The 24,789-nt window shown below is 37.8% G+C and overlaps 1 protein-coding gene across 5 annotated transcripts in view; it reads left to right on the top strand.

The window, feature by feature from the left end:
* SON (SON DNA and RNA binding protein) overlaps positions 1-24,789 on the top strand; it is a 61,743-nt gene that overhangs the window by 33,674 nt on the left and 3,280 nt on the right. For 2 of the 5 annotated variants that reach the window (XM_073361704.1, XM_073361694.1), the window contains exons 7-11: positions 9,394-9,504; positions 10,346-10,462; positions 19,522-19,669; positions 24,452-24,520; positions 24,623-24,738. In XM_073361704.1, coding sequence (XP_073217805.1) covers positions 9,394-9,504; positions 10,346-10,462; positions 19,522-19,669; positions 24,452-24,520; positions 24,623-24,738 — 561 coding nt within the window. Of the gene's footprint in view, positions 1-9,393; positions 9,505-10,345; positions 10,463-17,775; positions 17,864-18,687; positions 18,768-19,521; positions 19,670-24,451; positions 24,521-24,622; positions 24,739-24,789 lie in introns of those variants that run through there. The other 3 variants (XM_073361714.1, XM_073361722.1, XM_073361732.1) reach the window with 3 other exon arrangements.

The following is a 24,789-nucleotide window of genomic DNA, read 5'->3' as shown; positions in this document are numbered from 1 at the left end:
CCCATATTACAGAGTGATCATCATTACAATACCTATGACATTTTGTTTTTAGTTATTTTATTTAATTGAGTAAAATCTCTGATTACACATATTTAACAGACCAGGATGTCTATCAAATGTAAATATTAAAAAAAAATTGAACAGGTGTGGTGGGGGTTTTTGCAGGTCAATGTACTTTGTCTGAGTATTGAATAAAAGGTAACTAAATATCTAAGTATCTATTTGTCCTCTGTCTATTTTGCTGAGTACATAACTGGTGTGTTAATTTTTCTATAATAACCGCCTTCCATATTTTTGAGACATTCCTCTACAGTTGGACTATTTTTCTTTTTCCAATGAGAGTCTATCAATAACTGAGGAGCTACTAGCAGATGAGAGATTAATTCTTCATTACTTTTTATGTGATCATTTCCTCTAGGAAGTCACATGAGGATTACCAAAGGATCATTTGGTAATAAATATTCAAAAATATTTGGTGATGGATTGCATCCCAGTATTCTCTGGTGACTGGGCATGTGCACCATCTATGCATAAAATCTCTTCTTTCACTATGATTTCTCCCAACATTTGTTCCCATTCAAGTGTGTGTGTGTGTGTATGTATGTCTGTATGTATGTATAACCTGACTGGTGTGAGGTACCATTGAAACAGTATCTTAAATAAATTTTCTTAAATAAATTTTCTTTTATTGTGCTGCAGACTGAAGTTGTTGGTACATTTTTCCAGATCAAACATCATTCGTCTGGTATAATTTTTCTGCCCAGGTCCTTTTCCGAGCATGTCATATATGGACATTTTTTGTTAGGAAAGTTGTCTGCAAAGATTGAATTAGTTATAACCTATGTTTCCTAATTGACCAGATGCCACCACTTCTATTAAAGTTAGGTTTCTGTATAAAACATTTTTTCCTAAAGAGTTGAAAGAAATATAATGTCTAACTAGAAAGTACTGTTACCATGGGAGAGTGGGCCAGTTAAAGTTAGTTTTGATCTCTAAATAAGTTAGAAACGTTTCTTTGCTCAGTAGCGGGTGAACCATATATATTCCATGGCTCTCCCAATTTTTAAAGCTCTCTGGTTCGTAATTTGGGTTAATATCTGGATTATTTGCAGTGGGTATCATTTGGCAAGATAAAAGATCTTCTTTTATATCTAGTTCTATTGCAAATCTGTAGAGTAGCCTTACTATAGGATGTGTATAAATTTCTGGAGGGTGTGATTTTTTTTATTTATTTATTTTTAAATTAATCCATGGTAGCCTAGTGATGCACACACCACCACAATGTTCTTGCTCTGTAAAGTGTTTGGATGGGTTAAAGCACCTCCTGTCCACTACTGCTTTGGGCTGGCTGGCTTGATAGTACCATAGATTATTTGGAACCAGCTAGTCCATCCTGTTTTAATGGGTTTGTACAAAGTTTCTGCAGTTTCTTTTGGTCTTATTCCATATACATTTTAACAAAATCCTCTGTATTCCTGCTAGGGTTTTATCTGGAATCATCAAAGAAATATTTTGAAACAAGAAGAGTATCCTTGGCAAAATGTTAATTTTGACCCTAGCTGTTCTTCCCAACCAAAAAATTGCATACTTCCCCAAGCATGCCGTTTGCTGAAGTTGTGTTTGACATTTAAATCATAGAATTCTTCAAGACTATTTAAGATTTGAATTCCCAGGTGTCTTCTAGAATTCGTTGCCCATTTGTACCCAAATGTTTTCTGAAGGAATAGCTTTTCAGAGTTGGACACATTTATAGCTCGGATTTGGCAGGATTTACTTCAAATCTAACCCAAAGTCATAGATTTTTTTTTTTTTAGAAACTAATTTTAAGGAAATATTTGGTTCATATAAAAATTACATTCTCTGCATTTAAAGCTATTTTCTGATGTGTTCCTGCAAGTTTTATTCCTGTGATAGATTCCTTGTTCCTCATCGTTGTGTGAAAGGCTCCATGAGCAGTGCAAAAAGTAAAGGAGACAATGGACATCCCTGCCTAGTCCCTCTGTATAATTCAAACATGAGATTTAACCCCAATAACTCACATAGCTGCTTTGGGACTGGTGTCGAGTAGTTTTTTTCCATTTAAGGAACTAGGGGCCAATGTCCCTATAGGACAGGGCTTGAAATGGAAAGCTCCACTCTGTTCTATCAACGGCCTTCTCTGCATCAAGTGATAATTAAAAAAATGGATCTTTTCGTGATCTGGTATTGTGGATGATCCCAAGAACTCGCTGAATAATGTATGACGTTTGTCTATCCTTAATGTATCCACTTTGATCTGGATTTACATAAGCTGAGAGCATGGACTGCAATCAGTTAACTAGTATTTTTACTAAAATCTTTGTCATGATTCAACAGTGATGTGGGCTTATAAGAGCTGCTTAAGGTAAGGTCTTTTCCAGCTTTAGGGAGAAAAACCACAGTAGCTTCGTTAATAGGTTGTGGAAGTTTATCCTCTAACAAAATAGCATTGAAGGTACCTTTCAAGGGACCCACTAATACCTCCTTAAATAAAGTAGAACCCCGTTTATCCGACCCTACGTTACCTGGCTCTCCGTATTAACCAGACAACTAGCGCACACAATTCCGGAAGTGGGCAATCTCTCTTGTGGCTGCCACATGGCGCTGCAGTCCCGCACTTTCCCATTCTCCCGATTATCCGATCTGGCCCCAGTTCGAATTAGATCAGATAAACTGGGTTGTGCTGTACCTTGTAAAATTCTTATGGAAAGCCATCTTTCCTGGAGTTTTACTACTTTTCATGACTTGCTTTTGCCACTCAGATTTTTTCTTTTTATTTCTTTATCTAAAGTTTATAATTTTTGTTTATCTTTGGCAAGCCTGCTACTTCCAGATATTTTTGAATAACTTTAGAGCTTGGAGTATCTGAGGTAAGAAGGTTTTATAATAAAAAACAAAAGTAGCACATACTTACGCTCCCTGATGAAATACTTTTTTCTGATTGTTTTTAATCGGTGAAACAATGTTGGTCTTGAATCACTTTTAGCTTTCAAGCCAATAGCCTATCAATTTTATTTCCTTTTTCAGAAAACATTTGCTTTGTATACCTCAGGGCCATCTGTCATGAACACATTCAAAATTTCACATATATGTTAATTGTTCATACACTTTTTTGGAACCTGTGTTTTTGATGAAGGTCTTGTAGCCTTTTTATCTCCTGTTTTAGTTCTGCCGTTTCTTGAGCTCTTTCTTTTTTTCAGCTGAGAGGCTCTGCATATCAGTTGGCCCCTAACCAGTGCTTTACGTGCTTCCCAAAGAAGGCCTCTTTTTGTATTGTCTGTATCATTTATTTATACATCTTGAAGAAGCAAGCAGTTCATTTTCCAAAAGGTTAATGTTTGGGACCCATACCAGCTATCAAATATTGCTTCCACTGGTGCATATTCTGACCTAATGGTGCCAATTTCTGCAGATCTTGTCAGCTTCATTAAGGATTTAGAGATTAACATTCAGTCTAGTCTAGTAGATAACTGATAAGTGTACGAATAACAGTGTAATCTCTTTCCCCTGGGTGTAGTTCTGCTTTCTTATCCCCTTTCTCTTTTTATCAGATCTGTCCCAGAAAGGATTCATGTATAATTTCCCCTTCCCCAAAGTGTTGCAGTATTTTAAAGAAGTCCTTAAAAAAGGTTTTGGGATTTTTTTTGCTTTCAATTGGGAGCATACACTAAACCCATTGTTATTAATAACACAGCAATTGTGCTGTTCGACAAGATAAGCCATCCCTCCTTTTTCTTAAATTGAGTATTAATCTGAAAAGATACACGTTTAGCAAATACTATGCCCACTTTTTTTTTTCTTTTTTCTTTGGCTGAAGCAAAAAATGTCTGAAACCAGTTACCTTGCATGCCCATAATTTTCCCCTCCTGAAAGTGAGTTTCGAGAGAGAGAAAATAATCTGAGTAGTTTTTGTTTTTAAATTCTTTCAGGGCTTTTTTTCCTTTTAATGACATAATTTAGCCTTTTATCTTTCAAAGACATTACTTCAAAAGAAAGAGCCATTCTTGTGATAATTCCCCTCACTTGCCTTATTTAATTCCAGAAATAAAATACCAACAGGGCTTATAAATCAGCCACCAAATGATTGCTTTGCTGAATGCTAAATCCTCGTACTCTCTCCATGAACACTTGGATTACTTCTCTTCAATCCAGAGGAGGTAATTCTGCCTTTAGGGATAGATTACCGTCTGATCATTTGAGTTACACAGGGGATTTACACAGAACCCTGCCGAAGTCTCCTCCCATCCCCTCTCTATTTGCTCCAATCTCCACCATACCTGGGACCTCCCTTTCTACAGCCCCTTATTGTCCTTTATTTTCTCTACTTTTTAAAATAAAAAACACAGCTATCACAGTTATGATCACCACAGTTGAAGCACATTTCATACTATTCCCCTTCTAACATAAACATAGTTCGTTTACAACAGTTCATTCTTGATGACTCCCAAGAAATCCCTTGTAGGTTATTCGTCAGATATCTGTGTTCTCCTGTTCAGCTTCACTTCTGCCATTGCAATATGTTCTCTAGAGGCTCTTGTCTTTTCTTTTCCTATCTTCCTTTTTTGGGTTTCACCATCTGTCAGGATTCTAACAGCATTTTATCCTTGGTTTCTACCTCTGGAGTATCTGCTTGTGTGTCTGAGATTTGGAGTTCTATTCCAAGAGTATATTTTCCCCCCTTGTTTAAAGTCTCTTACTGTGTGTTGCAAGTTGAAAGAGAATTTAAATGGGTATCCCCATCTATAGCAAATATCTTCCTGCCTGAGTGCTGCTGTAATTTCTCCCAGTGCTTTCCTCTTTTTTTAAGATTGGGGCAGAGAGAGTATGGAAAAATTGCAGTTTGTGGCATTTGAGTCTTAGCTTTGAATGCTCTCTGGCTTTTTTCCTTATTAAGTTTTTTGTCTGATAATGGTGAAATTTCACAATTAGATCTCTGGGTTTGTTACGGTTATTAGACTCAGTTGGGGGCAACAGTGCTGTATGTGCTCTTTACTTTCACCCCTTGCAGAGAGCTGAGATTTAACAAATCCACAGCTGAAGTGTTTACATATTGGCTTCCTCTTTCAACGTTTTCAGGCAGTCCCTTAATTCTGAGGTTATTTCTTTTCACTCTGTTTTCTATATCATGCAATTTAAGATGCCTCTCTCTCTCTCCCCCCCACCCCTCCCTCCCTGCCCCTCATCAGTGCCATGAAGCTCTGCAGCTCTCTGTCACTTGCTTCTTCTGGACCATCCCAGTGCATTTTGTATCTGAATGATTTGTTTGTTAGATTATACACTTCTTGTAGCCAGGACCTTATTTTCTTCTTTGCATTGTGCAGTACCAAGTACACTATTATTGGAGCTTAACTAATAGATCTAACAAATGTGAATTGGTCCCATTCGTCTCACTGTGTTAACAACTGTGAAACCTAATGGTGACAATTCAGATATCAGTCCACATTGGCATCAGGAATCAGAAGATCATGCCTAATTTGTGTGGGACATTTTTTAATTTACTGACCTAGCTTCAGAATAAGCTGTCAAAATTGCCCCCTGCAACTAGTTTGCTGCTGACCATGTTAGCAGAAGTATCCAACTAATGTGATTATCCAGTATGGTTGGAGATGGGAAAAAAACATATGGTCCTTAGCCTTCTCCCAGCTTCAGGATTTCTCTGGAAAAGATGAATGCTGGTGGAGAGAGAAGAGTAGACTCTATGTACTAAAGATGCTGAGCCTATTGGGAAGTTTAGTGGCAGCTAACCAAGGAAGCATGTGGGGGGAGTTTTATTCTGCAGTGAACTCTAAAAGTCTGAAAATGTTCCATGAGAACATTTATTTACTGATTTACTTATTTGCTGTAGATTTGTAAAACTGAGAGGCACCTAGCTCATATTCTGCACACCCCTCACTAATTAAAAACATAATCTCTGCAGCCAGTGTAACAAAAAATCCAGCAGCATCCCCACAAAATATAGTTTGGCATATCTGTCTGCCAAAATAGTCCTCAGTGCTGCAAGATTTTGCATAATTTCTGTGGGGACAACATTAGTGTTGAAACTCAAATGGGGAGAGCAAGAGTTCTACAGAGGGTAAAGCATTGAAGTTGATATTATTGTTTAGTCAAGTAAAACAGTATCTTTCCTTATTTGAAGCATTTTCCGAGACCCAAAGCTACCATACAGTAATACAAGCCACTACTGTCTCAAATATGGTGACCAATCATGAGGGGAAATTCTTTCTAAGTAGGGTGTCTGTTAATAGGCCCAGATCTAGCAAAGCACTTAAGTGCATGTGTACCTTTAACTGTGTGAATAGTCCTACTGACTTGAGTGCAGTACTCACATGCGTAAGTGTATTGCTGGATTGGGGCTTTAGAAAGGAAGATAAAATGTTAACATTAAAGTTTATTAATGTTTAGCTTGTAGTCAGGATTCAAGAGAAAATTATTCTACTCACCAAAATTTAAGTAGCACTGTCAACACAAAAAAGTACATGTTGTACACAAATTTATTAACACCTTAGATTATAATTACTGGAATTTGTTTTGATTAACATTTTCACTGTTTATGCTGCTTGTTTATGTTCTGCAGTTCTCTGCAGAACACAGGAATTGTTTTACGGGTCCATCTAATCCAGTATCTGACTTGCCAGTATCAGATTCTTCACAGGTAGTTTGTGCAACAAACTACCCCGTGCACAATTATGGAATAACTTGTCCATATGGAAAGATTCTTCCTAATCCCAGACAGTGAATGGTTGTCGTCTTTTCCCCTTAAACATGAAGGTTTATATCCCATGTATAAAACGTAGTTATCCTGTTTTATGTAATTCTAGATGTTCTCATTTTTCTCATTTCTCTTTTTCAAATCCTCCTAAATTCTTGGCTTTAATGATTTCCAGTGGCAGTGAGCTGTCAGTTAATTGTGTCTGTGTAAAGTATATATTCATTAGTTTTAAATTAATTTCCTTTCAATTTTATTGAATACCCTCTTATATTATGTGAGAGGCTAAATAGGAACACCCAGTTTACCTTGTCTGTACCATTCATTGTATTGATTATTTCTGTCATGTCTCCTCTCTAAAGTAAACAGTCCCAGTCTTTTCAATCTCCCTCATTCGGAGGTCTGCATACCAATCACCTGTCTCTGGACCTTTCTCTTTCTCTCTTTTTTGAGATATGGTGATCCAAAATGAACAGAGTATTCTAAGTGAGAGTGTACCACTAAAGTATATAATTGCTTTATACTGTTCTTATTTTTTATCCCATACTTGTACCTCTTAACACTTCGTTTTTGTTTTTTGACCACTGATGTGCATTGAGCAGAGGTTTGCCTGGAGCTGTTCCAGTTGGTTCACCCATGTCTCTTTCCTGAGAGTTTCAAGAACTCACTAATGTCTATGACAGAAGTTCTGATTCCTCTTCTATTAAAAGGCATTCTGGTTCATCTGTTTTTGCATTTAAGCTTCTTTCATTGGTGTATAGAAATTTATAATTTATTTTTTGCTCTGTATTTGTATTTAACTCCTTAGTCTGACATTATTTTCCAGAATTTTTCTGTGATTTCAGAAGTTCCACTGTAACTTTTATCCTACCCTTCACCTGATATACAGAGAGATTTAAATTATTAGCATTTAAGCAAATGTCTTTATCCTGAGTGCCCCCACTGCATGCATTGTATTTCCATTAATGCCTGTCAGTTTTTGGAGGGGATTATTAAATAATTTTCTGTGCCAGCAATCTGGTTCTACGTTGGTTAATTGTATTTTAATTTTAGGTGCTCAGTATATCAGTCTAGGTTTCACACTTCAGGGAGAATATGTAAAAACAGATGTCACTGAAGTTAAGAAAAAAAATTCTTGTGGTCTTCAATTTTATAAAAGTTCGATTTTTTACAGAATTTAAACTTGGGGCAAACGTAAGTTGACTGTGTCCCTTTAGTAACTTTACATGAATTTGTCTGCTTGATGTGTGGTATCTTTGGCAGAAGAAATTTTTTGTTTTACAGAATCATAGAGGTGTAGGACTGGAAGGCACCTCTAGAGGTCATCTAGACCATTCCCCTACCGTCAAGGCTGGACTGTGTTTGTTTGTTTGTTTTTACTCTTCAGGAAAAAAGTGCCCTCCCTACTACAATCTGGTATAACTGTTTTGTTATACCAGCAGAGTTTTTCAGTTTTTGAGAGAAAAATAATTGTTTTCCAAAACTGAACTCTTTATCAAAATCTTCAGGACGTTTACTGGTATAGTTGCCTTTGGTAATAGTTTATGTATAGGAACAAAATCTAAATAAACCTTATTTTTCTATGCTTTCAAAGTGAATTAACTTCCAAGACAATACCAGAATTTGGACTCATGTATCGGAATGCGATATTGGTTTGTACTGATTTTTTTAATATGGTGAGATCAGCCATTTGCTACCACCTCTTTGCTTCAGGTTAAGTGGTAGGAAACAGCAGTGTGTCATCAATAGGCCAGTCCCAAACCACTCTTCTTCACTGTGAAATTGATATGTACATGGCCTGCCCTCTTAAAATTTTGTCCCTGTTTCTGTTCAGTAGTGTGTTTTGGATGCCTTTGGGTTTTAGGTACAGCCCAGAATAATTTGCATTAGCTGGAGCAGCACATCCTTTGAAGTCCTACTGCAGCTGGTGGGGAAGAATCCTGAATCAGGTTTAAGAATTAAAGGTGCTTGCTGTCTGTGAATGAGCAGAAATAAGTACATCCTTTTGAAGAAATGAGAAGCAAAGTGGTTGAGAGAGGAGAAGAGGTCTTAAGTAGATGAGTGGGACTAAATCCAGGTTGATAAAAGTGCATGTGATACAAGTATGAAAAGTTGCATTACATTGGAGAAATAATAGTGTGTATTAAAACATGAATCCTAACAGGAACTGCTCTTTATAAAGAAATTCTGCTTACATTTCTGTGGGACCTGACCGTTTACCTTTAATTAATTATTTCCGCATTCCAGTTTTGACAATATTAAATAGATTTATAGCATTTTTTAAAAATACTTTTCAGTTTTATATATCTGGAGCCTTTGCTCTATTTCTCTTTGTTGAAAATAAATGTAAAATTTAAGCTTACTAGGCTAACGATTGATGACCAATTTATGAACATGCTAGAACTGCAAAAAGTAATGCCACTATATTGTATTTTATCCCTACACAATTTCTATTAATTTTGTAAAAGTCAGATTATACATGTTTAACAAGCAGTTGTCAGATTAATTTTTTTTGTTGAATCTGTTTTCCATTTCAATTTACTACTTTCAGATGTAGAACACAACTTTTTAGCATATCTCCTTATTTTACAATAAACGCTTCTAGAGCAAGAACACATTATTATGGTCAATCTGTTTTAAAAAAATAAATAAGCTGTATTTCTTCCTAGACTGTGGACATCTCTACGGCAATGAATGAACGAACAATGGCTCAGAAGAGGCTTACAGAAAATACATTTGACTTAGAGGCCATGTGCTTGTTAAATCGTGCACAGGAACAGGTGGGTTGCGCTGTTTTTTCTTTATCAGAGTTTTGTGAAGTCAGTGAAAAATGATGCTAAGCTTCTTTTTAGATCAGGCCACTTTCTCTATAAATACCGAAATATGGATTTTAGGAGTCTGACTTTAGGCACTCATTTGAAAATTTTAGTTTAAATTTTTACCACAGAGTATTTATTGTTGGTGATACATAAGCCGGAAGTAAACTAACTTGATTTTCAGATTGCATGGCTGGAAGTTAAAAGGTGATGAGAATTTTATTTGTAAACACATGCCCAGAACAATTGTGATGAGTACAGTATAAAAAGCTAGGCAGAGTTCAAGTGGGAGTCCTTGAGAGAATGCTATTTTAAAAAACGATCTTTCATAGTAAAACAGTACTTTAAATATACCATAGTGTTGGATATATAAGGCATACTATGGTTTACCTGGTGATATTTCTGTTTCACATCTCTGATTAAGGAATTGATCAGAAATAGTTTCTCCTAGTCCCGAAAAAGATTATAATTATGGTGGAAAGAGGTTGGGGGCGACAGTAGTAATTTTTGTACTTGTCTCCAGAACAAGTACTTTACAAAAGTGATGAAAATAGTTGTATTATGGTGGTAAAGAATAGGGGGATGACTTGTTCATGGTCACTCTGTGGTTTAAATGTTTTAAAGTAAAAATAGTTCTAAATTATAGCCGTCTAGTAACTTTGTATTTTTTTAATTTTTGTATTAAACCGGGGGGTGGGGGGAGGAGGTAAATGTTCTGTTTCATAACACAAATGGCATGGATCTTTACATTTGGGGGGAGAAGTTGCAGATTTTTATTTTGTTTTTATGCTAATCTATCTTGTAGATTGATGCCTGGGCGCAGTCAAACTCTCTGCCGGGCCAATTCACAGGAAGTACTGGAGCACAGATTTTGTCCTCAGATGAGTTGTCCAACAGTGGTCCCCAAGCCTGGATTAGAAAGGTAGATGATATGCAGACAGATATGTCCAAATATCACATGATAAATAACATTGAAATTATTGGAAGATACGAAAAATGGCACACTAAAGTTGTTAACAGTCTACTACAATGTACTTGGAAAATATGCTATACCTTTAACTGAATTAATTTACTATATGCGTTCAATCTAGGCATAATAACAATGCATATCTATCTAGCTATGCGTTAAGGTGTTCATATGAACAGGTTTTCTGATGTCTAGAGAGCTTGATAGGTGCATTATGGAAATTTTAAAAAAATCTGGCTGGTATTTGAAATAGATTGGTTCACGCATTCTATTACTGTTGATGTGCTGAAATGACATCCATAATCTTGGGTATGGTTGCAGTGGTAGGTCATCAATTAAGCTAATCTGTTTGGAATGTACTGGTCAGGGCCTGATCCTGATGTAATTGAATTCAGTGGTGTTTTGGCATTGACTTCAATGGGAACAGGATCAGCACTTCTGTCCCAAGATGAATTGTTCTGTTTGGATTAGTTCCATCCATTTACTTTCTTGCCTCAGTTTGCATTATATAACACCATTTCTGCAAGCCAAATATTTTGAAATATTAAAATAGGGGTTGCAACTGGTTTATTGATCTAGTATCATCAAGCACCTAGATATTTGTTAATAAGAGAAATAACAGCCTATCACCTGAGCAAAGTGTGTCATACATTTTTATGTTTTTGTAAATTTGTTAATATTTTATATTTCGTCTTTGAAAATCAGTGTTGAACGAGTTCTGTTTCAGTGAATAAAACTGGGGAATCTATGAGATTTCCATTTTTACAGGCAAATAATCATGAGTAACAGCACTCACTCTGGCAATGGTTGCAGTAGCTGAGTTTGTTACAAAACTGATTTTGCTCATTCTATAATCCACAAAAAAGTAATAGGATTCTCAAAACTAGTAAGTTAGGTTTGAAGCTTAGGCAGAAATTTGACATGAACTGAACAAGAGGTTCTTGAATTATGACACTCTAAAAATAGAAAGTGTTCACTAGAGTTCAGAACTCTTTCCCCTTTCCCCCCACCCCCCAAGTTTTTAGGAAGACAATAGAAAGGAAAGAGAGATACTTGTTAGATGGAAAATTTTCTGGGATCTTGATGAGACTTAGGGCTGAGGACCAACTTTAAATTAAGACTTCCATAAACTAAATGTTGTTTTGAATTTGTAACGTTGCTTCAGAGTATCTACCTTTTTCCTGGCAGAGAGAGACTTCAAAATGAAAACCACTCAGCAGAGAGGCTTATGAGTGAGGAGAAAAAGAGAACTTTTCCACTTAAAGGCTTGTGAAAGAGGCCAGTAAGCCTTCCTAAGGCTCTCTGGGGTTCTCTTTTCCTGCGTACCTCAGGAGATTCCCAAGACAAGGCAGGAGAATGCCCCTTTAATCTCCTCTTTCCCAAGCCCCCCGTTTTCATCCATCTCTCCTTCTTTGACATTCTCTGATGGTCTTCTGTGGCTTGCAGTAGCAGGACTGTCCTTTAACAAAATACATGGAGTGGAGAAGGCAGGTGTGTTTTCCCTCCGCCTTTTTCTCCTGTACTCCTGAGCTGCTTCTGAGCATGTCATCCTTCTCAAAAGATATTCATGTCTCTGCGGGGAGAAATATGTAGACAGGGCCAGGTCCAGGCACCAACTTTCCAAGCAGGTTCTTGGGGCGGCAATTAGAATGGGGCGGCAGTCTGTGTCCTGTGGCAGCAATTCGGCGGTGGCTGCTTGGGGCAGCAAAATTGCTAGAGCCGCCCCTGCATGTTGACTGTTGACCTCTGGCTTGAGAAAGCTTCAGATGGGGATGTGGAGTTCAGTAGCAAATGAGCAGGCAGGGAGAAACACTAGCACTTCTGTCCTTTCTCTAATCAATAGACATCCTGTGGTTTGAAGCAGCAGAACTCTTCTCTGGCAGACCATAGGAGAATCCATTGGGTGGAGAAGTCAGGGAGGCACTCGTGCTTCCCCCACACTTTCTCCTGCATCGTTGAGCTGTTCCTCAGATTGACTTCTTTGCTCCTTTCAGCTTCCCCATTCCCCATGTATGGCCACCAAAATTTTGGGGTTGAGAGGTAACCACAATCACAAACCCAATCTAAAGGGCTGTGGGGGCCCACACAAGTCTCTTAAAGCTTGCAAGAATTGTGGGACTGTTGACAAACCTCACAAAGCTTACTTAGAGGGTTGATGAACTTTACAAGGTGGACCTCAGCTCTGTGGATGAGATGGGAAAATCTCACACAAAAGGCAAAGCAGGCACACTGTGTTTTGAGTGCATATTATCTTTCAGGAACGGTAGTTTAAAAAAAAATGAATGAACTAGTAAATACAGAGTTCAAGTTGCATTTCTCAGGCAAGGCACCTGAACGACCTTTAACTCTGCTTTTGTAGTGATGCCCTGAGAAATTAAACGCATGCTCAGTTATCCATCGTACCAAAATGTTAAATTTCTGTTAGTGACCACAAAAAGTAGAATGTCTTCTTCATAGCTGTGTAGCGGTACTGCTGCTTTATGGCTGTCCTTACAGCTATACACAGCACGCACAAAGAAATGTTACATATTACTGTTACAAATAGCATACTGAAAGCAATCATGCCTGTCTTTACTAAGGGCCCTACCCTGCAAGGAGCTGGAGGCATGCAGTACTTAGCAGAATCAAAACTGTCAGTAGAGACAGAGTTAGTGTGTCTCCATATGCAGACATCGCACTTAGTATGACAGGCATGTATGAAACAGATTATAAAACCAGTGTGTGGTGTACATTTTTGATCCTCTAAATGCAAAGAAGATAATAGGCATTTCTGTGAGGCGAGCTAAGTTAGTTGGGGTTGCTTGTTTGAGAAATGCAACCTTAACTCTGCATTTCCTGGGTTTCTAAGATTTGGGTTTTCAAAAATTTAATTAGTATTTTTGGAAGGTAGTATGTAGTCAAACCGCTATGTATCTGCAACCTTAACTTCACCTTAATAAATTTTTGTGTGGCATGTAAGTTAATTTACTTAAAATGGTTAATATGGCAGATTGAATAACTGTGGCATTCCAACTAGCAGCATTTTTATTTTCTTTCGTTTTAGCAGTGTGACTGATTCATAATGTTTGGACATTGGGTTGTTGAACAATATTCCCAAAAGAACAACATTCTGTAGGTTCCATTTTATCCCATTGATACAGTTGTGACCAATATTATTTTTTCTGAAAAGTGGATTTCTGTTTATCATCAATGATGTAATCAGTTCACAAATGTGGAAAATATTAACCTGTTACATATAGCATATATAGGATAGATTCTCTCTGGAGGCTGATGATTTGCAACAAAAGAAAACAAAACAGAATGTTGCTGTACAAAATATCATTTGAGGGGAAGTAGGTAAAATATTTTGGTCAAGCAAGTTCTTTTGAGGCTTACTCTTGTTTAGACTTTCCCAAAGCCACCAGTTGCTTCTAGATCAATAAACGCTACCACATGTATTGTACAACAAATACATTTTTTCCAAAACTAGGTGTTTTTTAGGTTTGTGTTTTGTTAACTGGGTTCTTTTTTATAACACATTGCGCAGTGTAATGGCTTTTTTGTTGATTTGTGCTATCTCTGTAAAACAAGGCATTTTCAGGGCTGTTATAAAGCTATATTTAGGGCTAGACATTCTGAAAAGGTAAAATCCTTTCTTCCACATTCCCTGGTGCTCACCACAAGTGAGTATAACTCCCTCCTCCAGTAGATGGAGACAAGAAAAAACAAAACTCTTGTGATATCACCTCCTCTTGAATGGAGAGTTGTCTGGCCTTCTCTGATCTTACAAGAAGTGGAGGCAGCCTTTCAAGTTATCACATGCTCATCACCTTCAGGCTTGTCTGCTACACTGTGCTTTGCTTGGGGATGAAAGTAAAGGCCAGGTGGTTTAACAAGACGCTCTGATGTGGCTTATGCTACGCAGGCTCCGTGTCCAGTACTGAATCCATTACAAGTCCCTGGATTTAATTTTCAAAGGCCTCCGAATGGACTGGCTCTGAGGCTTCAGAGACTTCCTTTCTCTCTGGCTCAGCACAACAGTTATGAACAGCAGAAATCCTGGAGGTGACAGTGCTCAGTTTTTAGGAGGAAGGGGATAAGGCTTCCTTTGTGGTGGACTCTTTACAAAGGAGTTTCCTCTGAACATAAATCACTGTAATCAGTACCTTCCCGGTGGAATGGAAAACCAGTATCTTTGCCAAAGTCTTTCCAGCTCTAAGGGATGATACAGCATCACTTCCAGAAGATACACAATCAAAAATACTCTAAAGCTTTATATTCTGTACAATCTAAAATCAAAACAAAAAGCCCACCAACAAAACTAAGCACTCAGTAATACCTTTGTACAAACAGAGGTGGTGAATAGTCCTTCAAACTAATAGGTGCTTTTCAGAATTTTGTTGGTACCCCTTTGGATGAATGGGAATATAGAGGCCTTTTACTCCAGAGTCCAGGATTCATTGGCTCTGGGAGCAGGTGTTAACTCTCCCTTGTAGGAGTTTGACCTGCTGTATATCTTCCCTATACGTCTCACCATAGTCAGTCCTTCAGAAGATAGCCAAATTCAGGGAGAAGATCATCCTGGTATTTCTGGACTGGCTGGAATTCCTGGACTGGCTCGGGAGGTGGTAGCACGGTAGCTGGCTGGATCTCTTCTGTGATCACCCACTATGTTTCACTGTGGGTACAATTCAGCATGGAGAATCCCTTGTTCTTGAGTGAACCTGCATGAAGAGGGATTTATCGGAACTGTTTGGTAAGTGTTCAAAAGCAGATTAAGGCATATTTCAAGCTTGATGCAAGGCCAGAAGATTTAAGTTCAGTTACTAGTGAAATTCTGTTCTGTTTTTGAAAGGCCTGGAATATTGGCTTTTGGGGTCCACGCCACTCTAATACTAAGAGGCAAAGTTAGAGCATTCTTCTATGATGCACTTTTGAAGATAATGTTTTTTAGGACAGCTGACAAGCTAAAACTGAGATTTTTTTTTCTCTGTCCCGATAAGATCTGTATTTCGTGCCAAATGCCCTCTCTTGTGCGCCATTAAAGAGGGGTGAACATTTCTTTTCAGTTTGCTTTTTTGTTAGGAGAGAATGAGTGCTATAAGTCCTTTAATTCAGGGAACCCTGCCTAATTTTTGATCAGGACAAGGTAGTAATTAGGGTTGCTCTCAATTTCCTTCCAAGTTGGTTTCTCCCATCCACAAGGCTGTTCCTTCTCCTTATTCTGACTGGCCCTGTGAAACACTCACTGTGAAGGCTTTGTGTATCTTAGATATCTAGTGGTTAGAAAGTCAGATCCCGTGTGGTGGTCGTGTTTTTGAGAGTCCCAACCATAAAAGGCTTAGCAATCTGCAAGCTTCAGTGTCTTGTGTGAGAGGAACCATTGACCAGGATGAAGCAGCTCTGTTTTCTATGAAGACTTATTCCTTCAACATCATGTCTACATCACTGACAGAAGAGGAGGAGATTCTTCCCCTCCAGAACTGTGTGGAAAGGAGCCGATTAAGCATATTTACATGCTATCTCAAATCATTCTGGACTTGATGTTTTAGGCTTTGCTGCTGCCATCTTCGGTAGCCAGGTCCTGCTCACTGTAATCCCTTACTCTATTTTTTGTAAGGTATTCGCCTTTTGTCTTGTTATTGACATTCCCACTTATCTCTGGGCTTTGTTGGCATAGCATAAAGCTGTAAAATTGTAATTTTTTACCTGTTAGTTTGGTTTTTAAGCCCTCCTGTGCCAGCCCAGGTATCCCACGCTTGTTCTTATTTTGTTGTTGGAGTTGAAACTGTTCTGAAGTTATTTTCCTATTGTAGTTTTAAGCGTTAAGCATTCCAAACTATTTGAGCAGGATCTGCCAGCCAGCCTCCTTTGTAGGAGAAGTAGTGTCACAAGAGCATTGCTCTTTGTTCATCCCCATCTGCTGGTAGGAGGAGATGTACCCACTTGTCTGGCCTGGCATAGGAGGGCTTGGAGATTAACAGGTGAGAAGTTGCCATTAAACTGTCATCTTGATGAGCAATTTCTCTTGTAATACAATTTGTGAATAGAGATTGGGTAAATGGGAAATATTTTTTTAATCTGTTATAAAACTCATTTGACAATGGTAATGAAAAGAATTAGGAACATAGGATTTACTGTACCTGATGATCCTATTGGACTGTCTAGTCTGGTATTCTGCCTGTCTAATTTAAAATAAAAAGGAATTTGAATCTTCCACATGTCCTGCATCACTTGATTTTTTGATTTTTTTTTTAACACTTTCAAAGTTCATTACAAATATGGCGCTCTTACAAATACCCCTGTGAGATAATGGGGTGGATGAGTTAGTACGGTATTATCTTTGTTTGGAGAGAAGGAAACTGAGACAAAGAGCTGAAGTGTCTTTTCCAACATCACACTGTAAATTGGTGGCAGAGTGGACTTGGAGCGTAGTCATTTCAAGTACTTTGTTCAGTTTCTAGACCATACTGTTCCCTCTTAGTTCCATTCATTATCTAATTAAAAAAGTTAACATTTTATAAATGTCATTTTTCACATTCGCTTTAAAGTGCAGTTTCACTCTGAATGTAACTGTATAAATGGCATTGTATGGCTTCATGTTTTTCTTTTATGATTTCTATTTCAGTTAGCCTCCATTTATAAGTCAAAAGTTTTGTTTTGTTTTTCCTCTGACCTGCAGTACTTGTTCTCTTTAATTGGAATGTGAGACGAGCTGAACTCTTTATTTCTGGTAGTGATGTGTGAGAAACCAACTTTCTGCAGCCTGCAACGGGGTTGTGCAGGTGTAACTGTTTGCAGTGTAGTAAAAGGCTTTGTTAATGAAGCACAAGAAGGAATAGAATTCAGCTCTCATTCTTAACCCTGTTAGCTCTGTTGTGGCAACAGGAGTGAAAAGCAGTAAAAACATGGTCTGCCACTAAAATCAGCAGATATCAATACAAGATATGAATACACAAGAAGCAGATCTGAGTAAGACGATGCCATATTTACAGTCATTTTGAAGTACAATTGCACTTTAAAAGTTTAGAGAAAGTTAGATTTTTTTCTAAGTTTAGGATTTGTTTAGGCTTTGATATTTCTGTCTAAGGTTAATGCCTTCATTTTAAGCCACGAAATGGGTATATTTTAGGTCTTTTTTTCCCAAAATTAATTTGAAAATGTAATGGGAAAGCTCTATAACATGAAAGTGACTTCATCAAGAACTTGCTCCTACTCTGGTTGTGAACTGAATACACGTTGGTGATAATGAAACAGATGTTGATGTTGAAAATTCTATCATTGCAAAGCAGGTACAAAAGAGGAATCGGAACCCTGGGTGACATTGACTGGGGTTTGTATCATACTCTGCATGGTTGACCTTTTCTTATGAGAGGTTCCTGGAAAAGACAGGGGAGGATGAAACTGGAAGTAAGTAAAAGCCATTCTAGGTGTATAGAGTGAGGCAGCTGGTATCGAACATCAGCTAACTTGTCTCTGCGTACACATAAACTGCATGGCCTGCACCGATTGAAAGTTGAACTGGAGAGGTAAACTTAGCCTCTGTCTACCCTTCCTTCCATCAGAGCACCTTGTTGTTAAACTCAACATCCAGTTGCATGGTTTCTAGGGATTTGTTTTGTTGCTTATATAGGTAAATATTTGGAAAACTATTCTTATTATACATGTTCATGAATTTTTATTATTTAACTTCTTAACAACAGGAAATGTGGGGGGTTATGATGCATATGTCCTTGGTATGTGCCATAAGTGCCTGTGTTGAGAGGCTAATAGTTTTTATTAAGAATATATATATTCTAAGTCTCCTGGAAAAGGAAAACTTCTAATTCTGCTTATATTTGAAACCAAGGAAATATCTGTCTTCGTCTCTTCAAATCTGGGAAATATTGAGTACGTCAAACACAGTTTAAAAAAAAAAAAAAAAGAAATAAAGAAATTTAAAAAGTGTTCCGTGAACTTACCACTATTTTGAAACATAGGTAAAGTTACTACAAAAATACTAGACATTGTACCTATTACCTACTGTGTGAGAATAACTGCGTTATCAATACCAATGTGTAAACTTGTATATTAAGTCAAGCAATTTGCTGCTGTGATGGAAATGACTGACTTACTTGGGTCAGTGGGTGGGGCAGAAGAGAGATGATAGTTCACAGAATAACCTGTGAACTTTCACCCCTCTATATGGAAACTTGTTTCAGGGTCAAATCCTTGTAGCTGCCTTCTTGCCACGGTCAATGCCAGCCCTACTATTCACAACACTGCGGCCATCGAGGCCTAGGTACGTAAACATTTAAGGAGTTTTTAAAGTTCTTTTCAACAAAACAGATTTTTAAAAGTTCTATTTGATAAGCTTACGACACTTAACAACTATTATGTAATGATGATTTGAGACAATGATATTACAACTACTGCTGCTAAACTGTGTGGCTAAGTACCTTATTTTTGTTCATTTGTTTTTAAAGAAACGCCTGTATCTGTTCTATGTGGATTTTCAGAGTAAAGTGTGTGTCTGCAACTGCTGCGTAATAAAGTGGGAAAGCATTATTCATATTTAAAATATGCCTAAACAGTATTTGAATGTCATTACTATATTTACTTGTATTTTGTTCAATAACTAGGTACACTTGGCACAAATGTTGCTAGTTAAACAATTAACACTGCCTCCTTTCACAAGATAAGAAGAGATTCATTGGAACCAAAGTAATGTGTTTAAAAATAAACGTTGGTTATCATTTTATTACTTACATGTTTGAAACAGGTCAATGTTTAAAATTGCCATTTTTGACTTAAAGGATCTCATTAAAATTTTCTTAAGCTGTTCCTAGTTTGATATTTTGAACAAATTATGTGTCTAACTTGTGTGTTATGAACTCGGGTTTATACAAGCCATGTAAATGTATGTAAAACTAAGGTATATTCACTTGAATTGATCAATGAAAGGTTGTTATAAACATTTTTGGAAGCTCCCAGTTATTTTTTTTAAAATCAAATGCTAACTTCAGGACTTGTTTTACTTTTCTTTCTTTGGATAGGATCAGTTCTTAAGAGCAGCCCCTGTAACTGGAGGAATGGGAGCCCAGCTGATGAGAAAAATGGGCTGGAGAGAAGGAGAGGGGTTAGGAAAAAACAGAGAAGGAACTGTGGAGCCTATCCTAGTGGATTTTAAGACCGATCGAAAAGGTAAACTCTTTCCTTAAACCTTTTAAAACACTATAAAACTGATAATGGTTTTCTTTCTATTATAGCAAAGAATAGAATGATCATAGTATATGGAAATTATTTTCACTGTAATATGTAAATTACTATAAAATATTACAGTAAAAATAGTTGTATTGATGCTGGCCCCTTACACCCTAGCCTACATACATTTAGGCATGAGCTTAACTTTAAAGCCATAAATACTCTCATATAAGTCAATTGGGGCTCCTCTTCCATTTAAAGTTAGACACATGCATAAGCCTATCTGCAGAATCAGGACCCTACTGTGACTTACATGAGCTGCCCAGATTACACAATTGGGTATTTTGCACATATACACAAACTCGGCAGCAGCTTTATTTCACAATGCATGCTGAGGTATGCTGTGATTCAGAAAAAACGTTTTCAAGCTCTTAAAGTTAACATTTTAAAATGTGTTGCAAAATTCCAATTGACTTCAATAGAGCCTGGATTTCACCCATATTGTTTCATAATGTGCATTGGTAAACCAGATTAACATTGGCTTGTAGTTTAAGTAGAAAACTAAATATTTATCTATTATTCCCTAACCTTTTTGAGCTTGCAATACATTACATAGATCACATTTAAGCTTACAGACATTTAGAGCAGAGTTTTCATTCAATCATAGTTTCACTCAGGAAAGAAACAAAGCACGTAAACTTAAACTTTATAGGCCTGATTTTCATAAATGCTGTTAAGTCAGTGAAAACTGCAGATGCTAAAAACCAGACCCTGACTGTCCACATTGAGATTTCCCAATAGTGGAATGCTCTCAATCAAGCATTGAAAATAAGGTGTTAGAATCGTAAAAATTGTCTGTGTGGAGTCAGGAAATGGAGATCCTCAGAGTCTCACTCTTTCGTTTTACAAGTATAAGAATGAGATCCTGTCTAAAGTTTATAGCTCCTTTAGCAGTCTATACAATGGCTTTATAACTGAGCGATGAAACAGTCCACAAATATAGAAAAGGAAGCCATGAAAACAAATGAGTTTTACATATTAAAGTGTCTAAACCTGCTTTACAACTATTCATTTCTGCCAGACATCTTGCCAGATTGGGGAGGGAGGGAGAGAGTTTGGAGAAGAATTAGTTGACCGAGGTTCCAGGAAGAACACTTTTTCTGGAATGCCTTCAACTTGTTGAGCTGCAGCACAGCGTTGTTCAGCAGCTCTGTCCTCTAAACCTCTCATTGCTGATAACAGTTCTTTGAGTTTTACGTGGGTAATGTCGCAGGCATCAGGGAAGAACTATATAGATCTATAAGCTAAACTAAAATTCCTTCAAGGTCATTTCTCTTTTTCTGAGCATCCTGCAGAATGGGTTATCTGACAGGCTCACATCCATGATTAGGAGTATTAACCTTATTGAGTGTCTGGCAGCCTCTGTGTGGTATCTGATAACATTTCTTAACATCTGTAGAGTTTGACATTCAATCCCAATGATTATTTATATTGTGGTAAAGCCTGAAGACCTGAACCAGGACCAGGGCCTTGTTGTGCTAAGTGCTGTACAAACAAATAGGCAGATATATTCACTGCCCCAAAGAGCTTACTGTTTAGTAAGATGGCCAGAGAGGTGGAGAAGAAGAAAACAGCATACAAGCAAATTTATTAGTAAGATCTTAGTGAGGAGAGCTCTTGACATGCATCTTCCCTTTCTTGGTATAGGTTCACCGACAAATATTGATATCCTTGCAGTGTGATTCCTGGGTTGTTTTAAAACTCAAAACGGGCTAAAAAAGGATTAAATTATCAGATAAATAATCCTACATCCCTTCAAGTCTGTAATCCTTTCCAACAGCCTCCCTAAAAAAAATCAAACCCAGATTGATAGGAAGAAGTGCCAAAGTTTCGCTAAACCGACATGGGTGCTTCATGTTAAGATCATGTACGCTATAAAGAGGCAACTTGGGTTGTTAAAAATAGGTAGCTGAAGTGATTCTTGTACATTGGGAGGGCACTGAAGTGCATTGGAATGGACTGATGCTGCTGTTTATAAAATGTCAAATCTGTGCCATGTGCTGTGCAAACCAATATGAAGATGTAAGGGAAGGGTTGAGGACAGCCTTGACCAATGTGTGTGTGTACTGCTGAAAGCCAGACTGGAACTTTATCTAGAAGGGGTTAGTGTTCTGGCTAGAAAATTTAAATGGACAAAGTAATTTTCTTCTTCCCTTCTTATAAAAGAAAACAATTTTTGAAATCTTGTCTAAAGTTATTCGAAAATGGCGAGTGTTTTGTCTTCTGGGAATTCACATCCAGGAACAGTCCATTAACTATGTTCAGTAAAAGCTATTTTGGGACACAGCAACAAGGTGTGAATCCAGAGCTTGCCATCCTTTCCCATGGCTCTGCACTACTAGACCAGCTACTCTTGGGCATGGCCTGAACAGCTTCCAGCCACTAAGCTACTCTTTTGCTCTGTTGGCTGCCATTAAGCTGTGAGAGCTCCCTTCTCAGCCTCTGAAAGGTGTAAAAAAACACTGCTTCAATTAACAGTGGAAAGCAGAACATCATCTTCCCATTAGTTGGTTCAGAGCCATACTGCTTAAGCTGCCAGATGTGAAACATAATGTGCTGTAGGATCCCTCCCTTCATTGTAACCTCAGTTTTGTAATTATTTCTTATGTAAATAATTTCCAACAAGATAAAGGAAGAAACATCAGAGTTGTTTGAATTTGGAGATAACTTTGGGGCCATAATCCCTTGAAATAAACTATGTTTGAAGTTCTGAGCATGAAGGTATGGTGGTAATGAGGATGTGAGATTAAAAAAAAAAAAAAAAAAAAAAAAAGGTGGTGAAAAACTGCAGTATGTCCCCTTTACTCCCTTCATTCCCAAAAGCCAGGAGAGGAATCAAGTTGAAGGTAAGAAACAAGAAAAATAAAAGGAGGGGATTGAAGAAAAGGAAGTTCAGGGCCATTGTTGTTCAAATGTTTTATTTTTACATGTATTTAAAAGTGTCACTCGAGAGGGAGAAAAGGGATTTTTGAAATTCATGAGGATAAAATGTTTTGTTAAAGGAAAATGGTGGGTCACCGTACACATTTCCTTATGCTATAGGCAGATTGATTGTTTTATTTTACCCTTTAAAATCTTGGGATTGGAAGGTTAGAGTGGAGGACATGGCTCACGAGAGGATGTCTTGTACAAAGTAATTAACAGAATGAAAGTTTGATAGCTACTGCCTCAGAACTATATAGAATGTTTTTTTAATCACCTACTTATTTTTGTCCTTTCTCCTGAGAACAGACAATTGGAGCAGGTTAGGTTTTCCATTGTCTTTCAGTGGGACTTGTACTCCTACATCACTTAAGCAATTTTGATAATCCCACCCTGTATTTCTGCTATAGGCTTGGTCTGTACTAAAAAGGTATATCAGCTTTGCTCTGTCAGTTAGGGGTTTGGAAAAAAATCACACTTCTGATTGACAAAGCTATGCTGACAAAAACCCCATTGTAGATGCAGCTTTATCAACAGATGAGTGCTTCTTTCGAGGTACCTAATGTCATTCAGGGAAGTGGTGTTCCTACACTGACAGAAAAACTCCTTCTGCAGTGTAAACTGCATCTGCACTGTGGTCTATACCAGCATAGTTTCTGTAATGTAGACACAGCCATTGACAATGCATAAGGCTAAGATTTTGTCATGGTTATTGTTTAATAAAAGTCACAGGTCACGGACAAGAAACAAAAATTCACGGAAGCCGTGACCTGTCTGTGACTTTTGCTGCTGCAGCTCCATGGTTTCCCCCCTCTGCCCATGGTGGTTGGGAGCTCCAGGGTAGCCATATTTCCCAAAGAGAAAATGGGACATCCCCAGCCGCTCGCCCAAGGTCCCGCCACCCCTCTGCAAGGCTGTCACCCATCACTGGAACCTTGAGGAGGCTGTCAACCTTTGCTGAAACCCTGCAAGGGCCCTGCTGGCTGCCAGCTCCAGTCTTGCAGCCCCTGGGGCTGAAGCAGAAAATGTCAAGGAGGTCTCTGGAATTCACGGATTCCGTGACTTCCATGACATAAACGCAGCTGTAACAATGCATCATGTTTCTCCAGATGTGATTGACTTCCATGTAAACGGCTATGAATCCAGACACAAGAAAACTCTGATCATTGTAAACCAAGAACAGCACATATGAGACAAGGAAGCCATTGTAATTAACAAATTCTCTCATACGACTAAATGACACTGTAGCGTGAACTATTATTGACAAAGATTTTTTTCAACAAGCTTGAAGTTCTTTAATTTAAAAGGGAAATGTTTCAACTAAAGTACATGATAGGTGCGGGGGGGAGATTCTGAACATTGGGTGGCTTGCAGGAGCCCTGCACCTGTGCGTCTCTTGAGTTTTAGTTCAGCTTCTGCCATGCATTTTCCCCAAAGGTGACATGAGCAGTGAAGTACTGAGCTCTGTGAGGGGGAAGAGTGCCTTCCTTAGCATGCTTTGTGCTTCCTGGTGACTGGTAGACTAGTTACAGTCTCGATGGAACAGTTAATGGAACAAGTTGAGAAGAATGGCATGGTGTGAAGAAAAAGTACTATTGAAATGAAGGGAAAGATTAAAAGGCTTTTGAATGTGTGACTGCACCACAGTCGACGTTGTCCTAGATGCGTGTCATTAATGCATGCTGTGGGTTAATGGAATGAGAGAAACCCAGGCTCCAATAGCAAGAGTTCAGTGCTCACATCAGGTCTGTAGGAGTAAAAAGTAACACAAGATATAAACATGGTCCATATTTTGTTTAGGCCTTGTTGCAGTGGGAGAAAAGACACAAAAGAGATCGGGACATTTTAGTGTAATGAAGGATCTTTCAGGTAAGGCCTTTTTTTACTCCTTTAAAATATATAATTTAAGGTAACTTGTCTAGGAGTAACATTGGAATTAATTTAGAAATAAAATATGTTGTTATATTTAAGGTAAACATCCAGTTTCTGCATTGATGGAGATATGTAATAAAAGAAGATGGTCACCACCTGTATTCGTATTGGTGGATGATAGTGGGCCTGATCATCGCAAACATTTTATCTTTAAGGTAAGCTTGAATTCCCTTTTCTGACATGTCTAGTACTCAGTTAGAAATGAT

This window comes from Lepidochelys kempii, chromosome 1, assembly GCF_965140265.1.
Source record: "Lepidochelys kempii isolate rLepKem1 chromosome 1, rLepKem1.hap2, whole genome shotgun sequence".
Lineage (NCBI taxonomy): Eukaryota > Metazoa > Chordata > Testudines > Cheloniidae > Lepidochelys > Lepidochelys kempii.
This window is presented reverse-complemented; position numbering and strand designations above follow the sequence as displayed.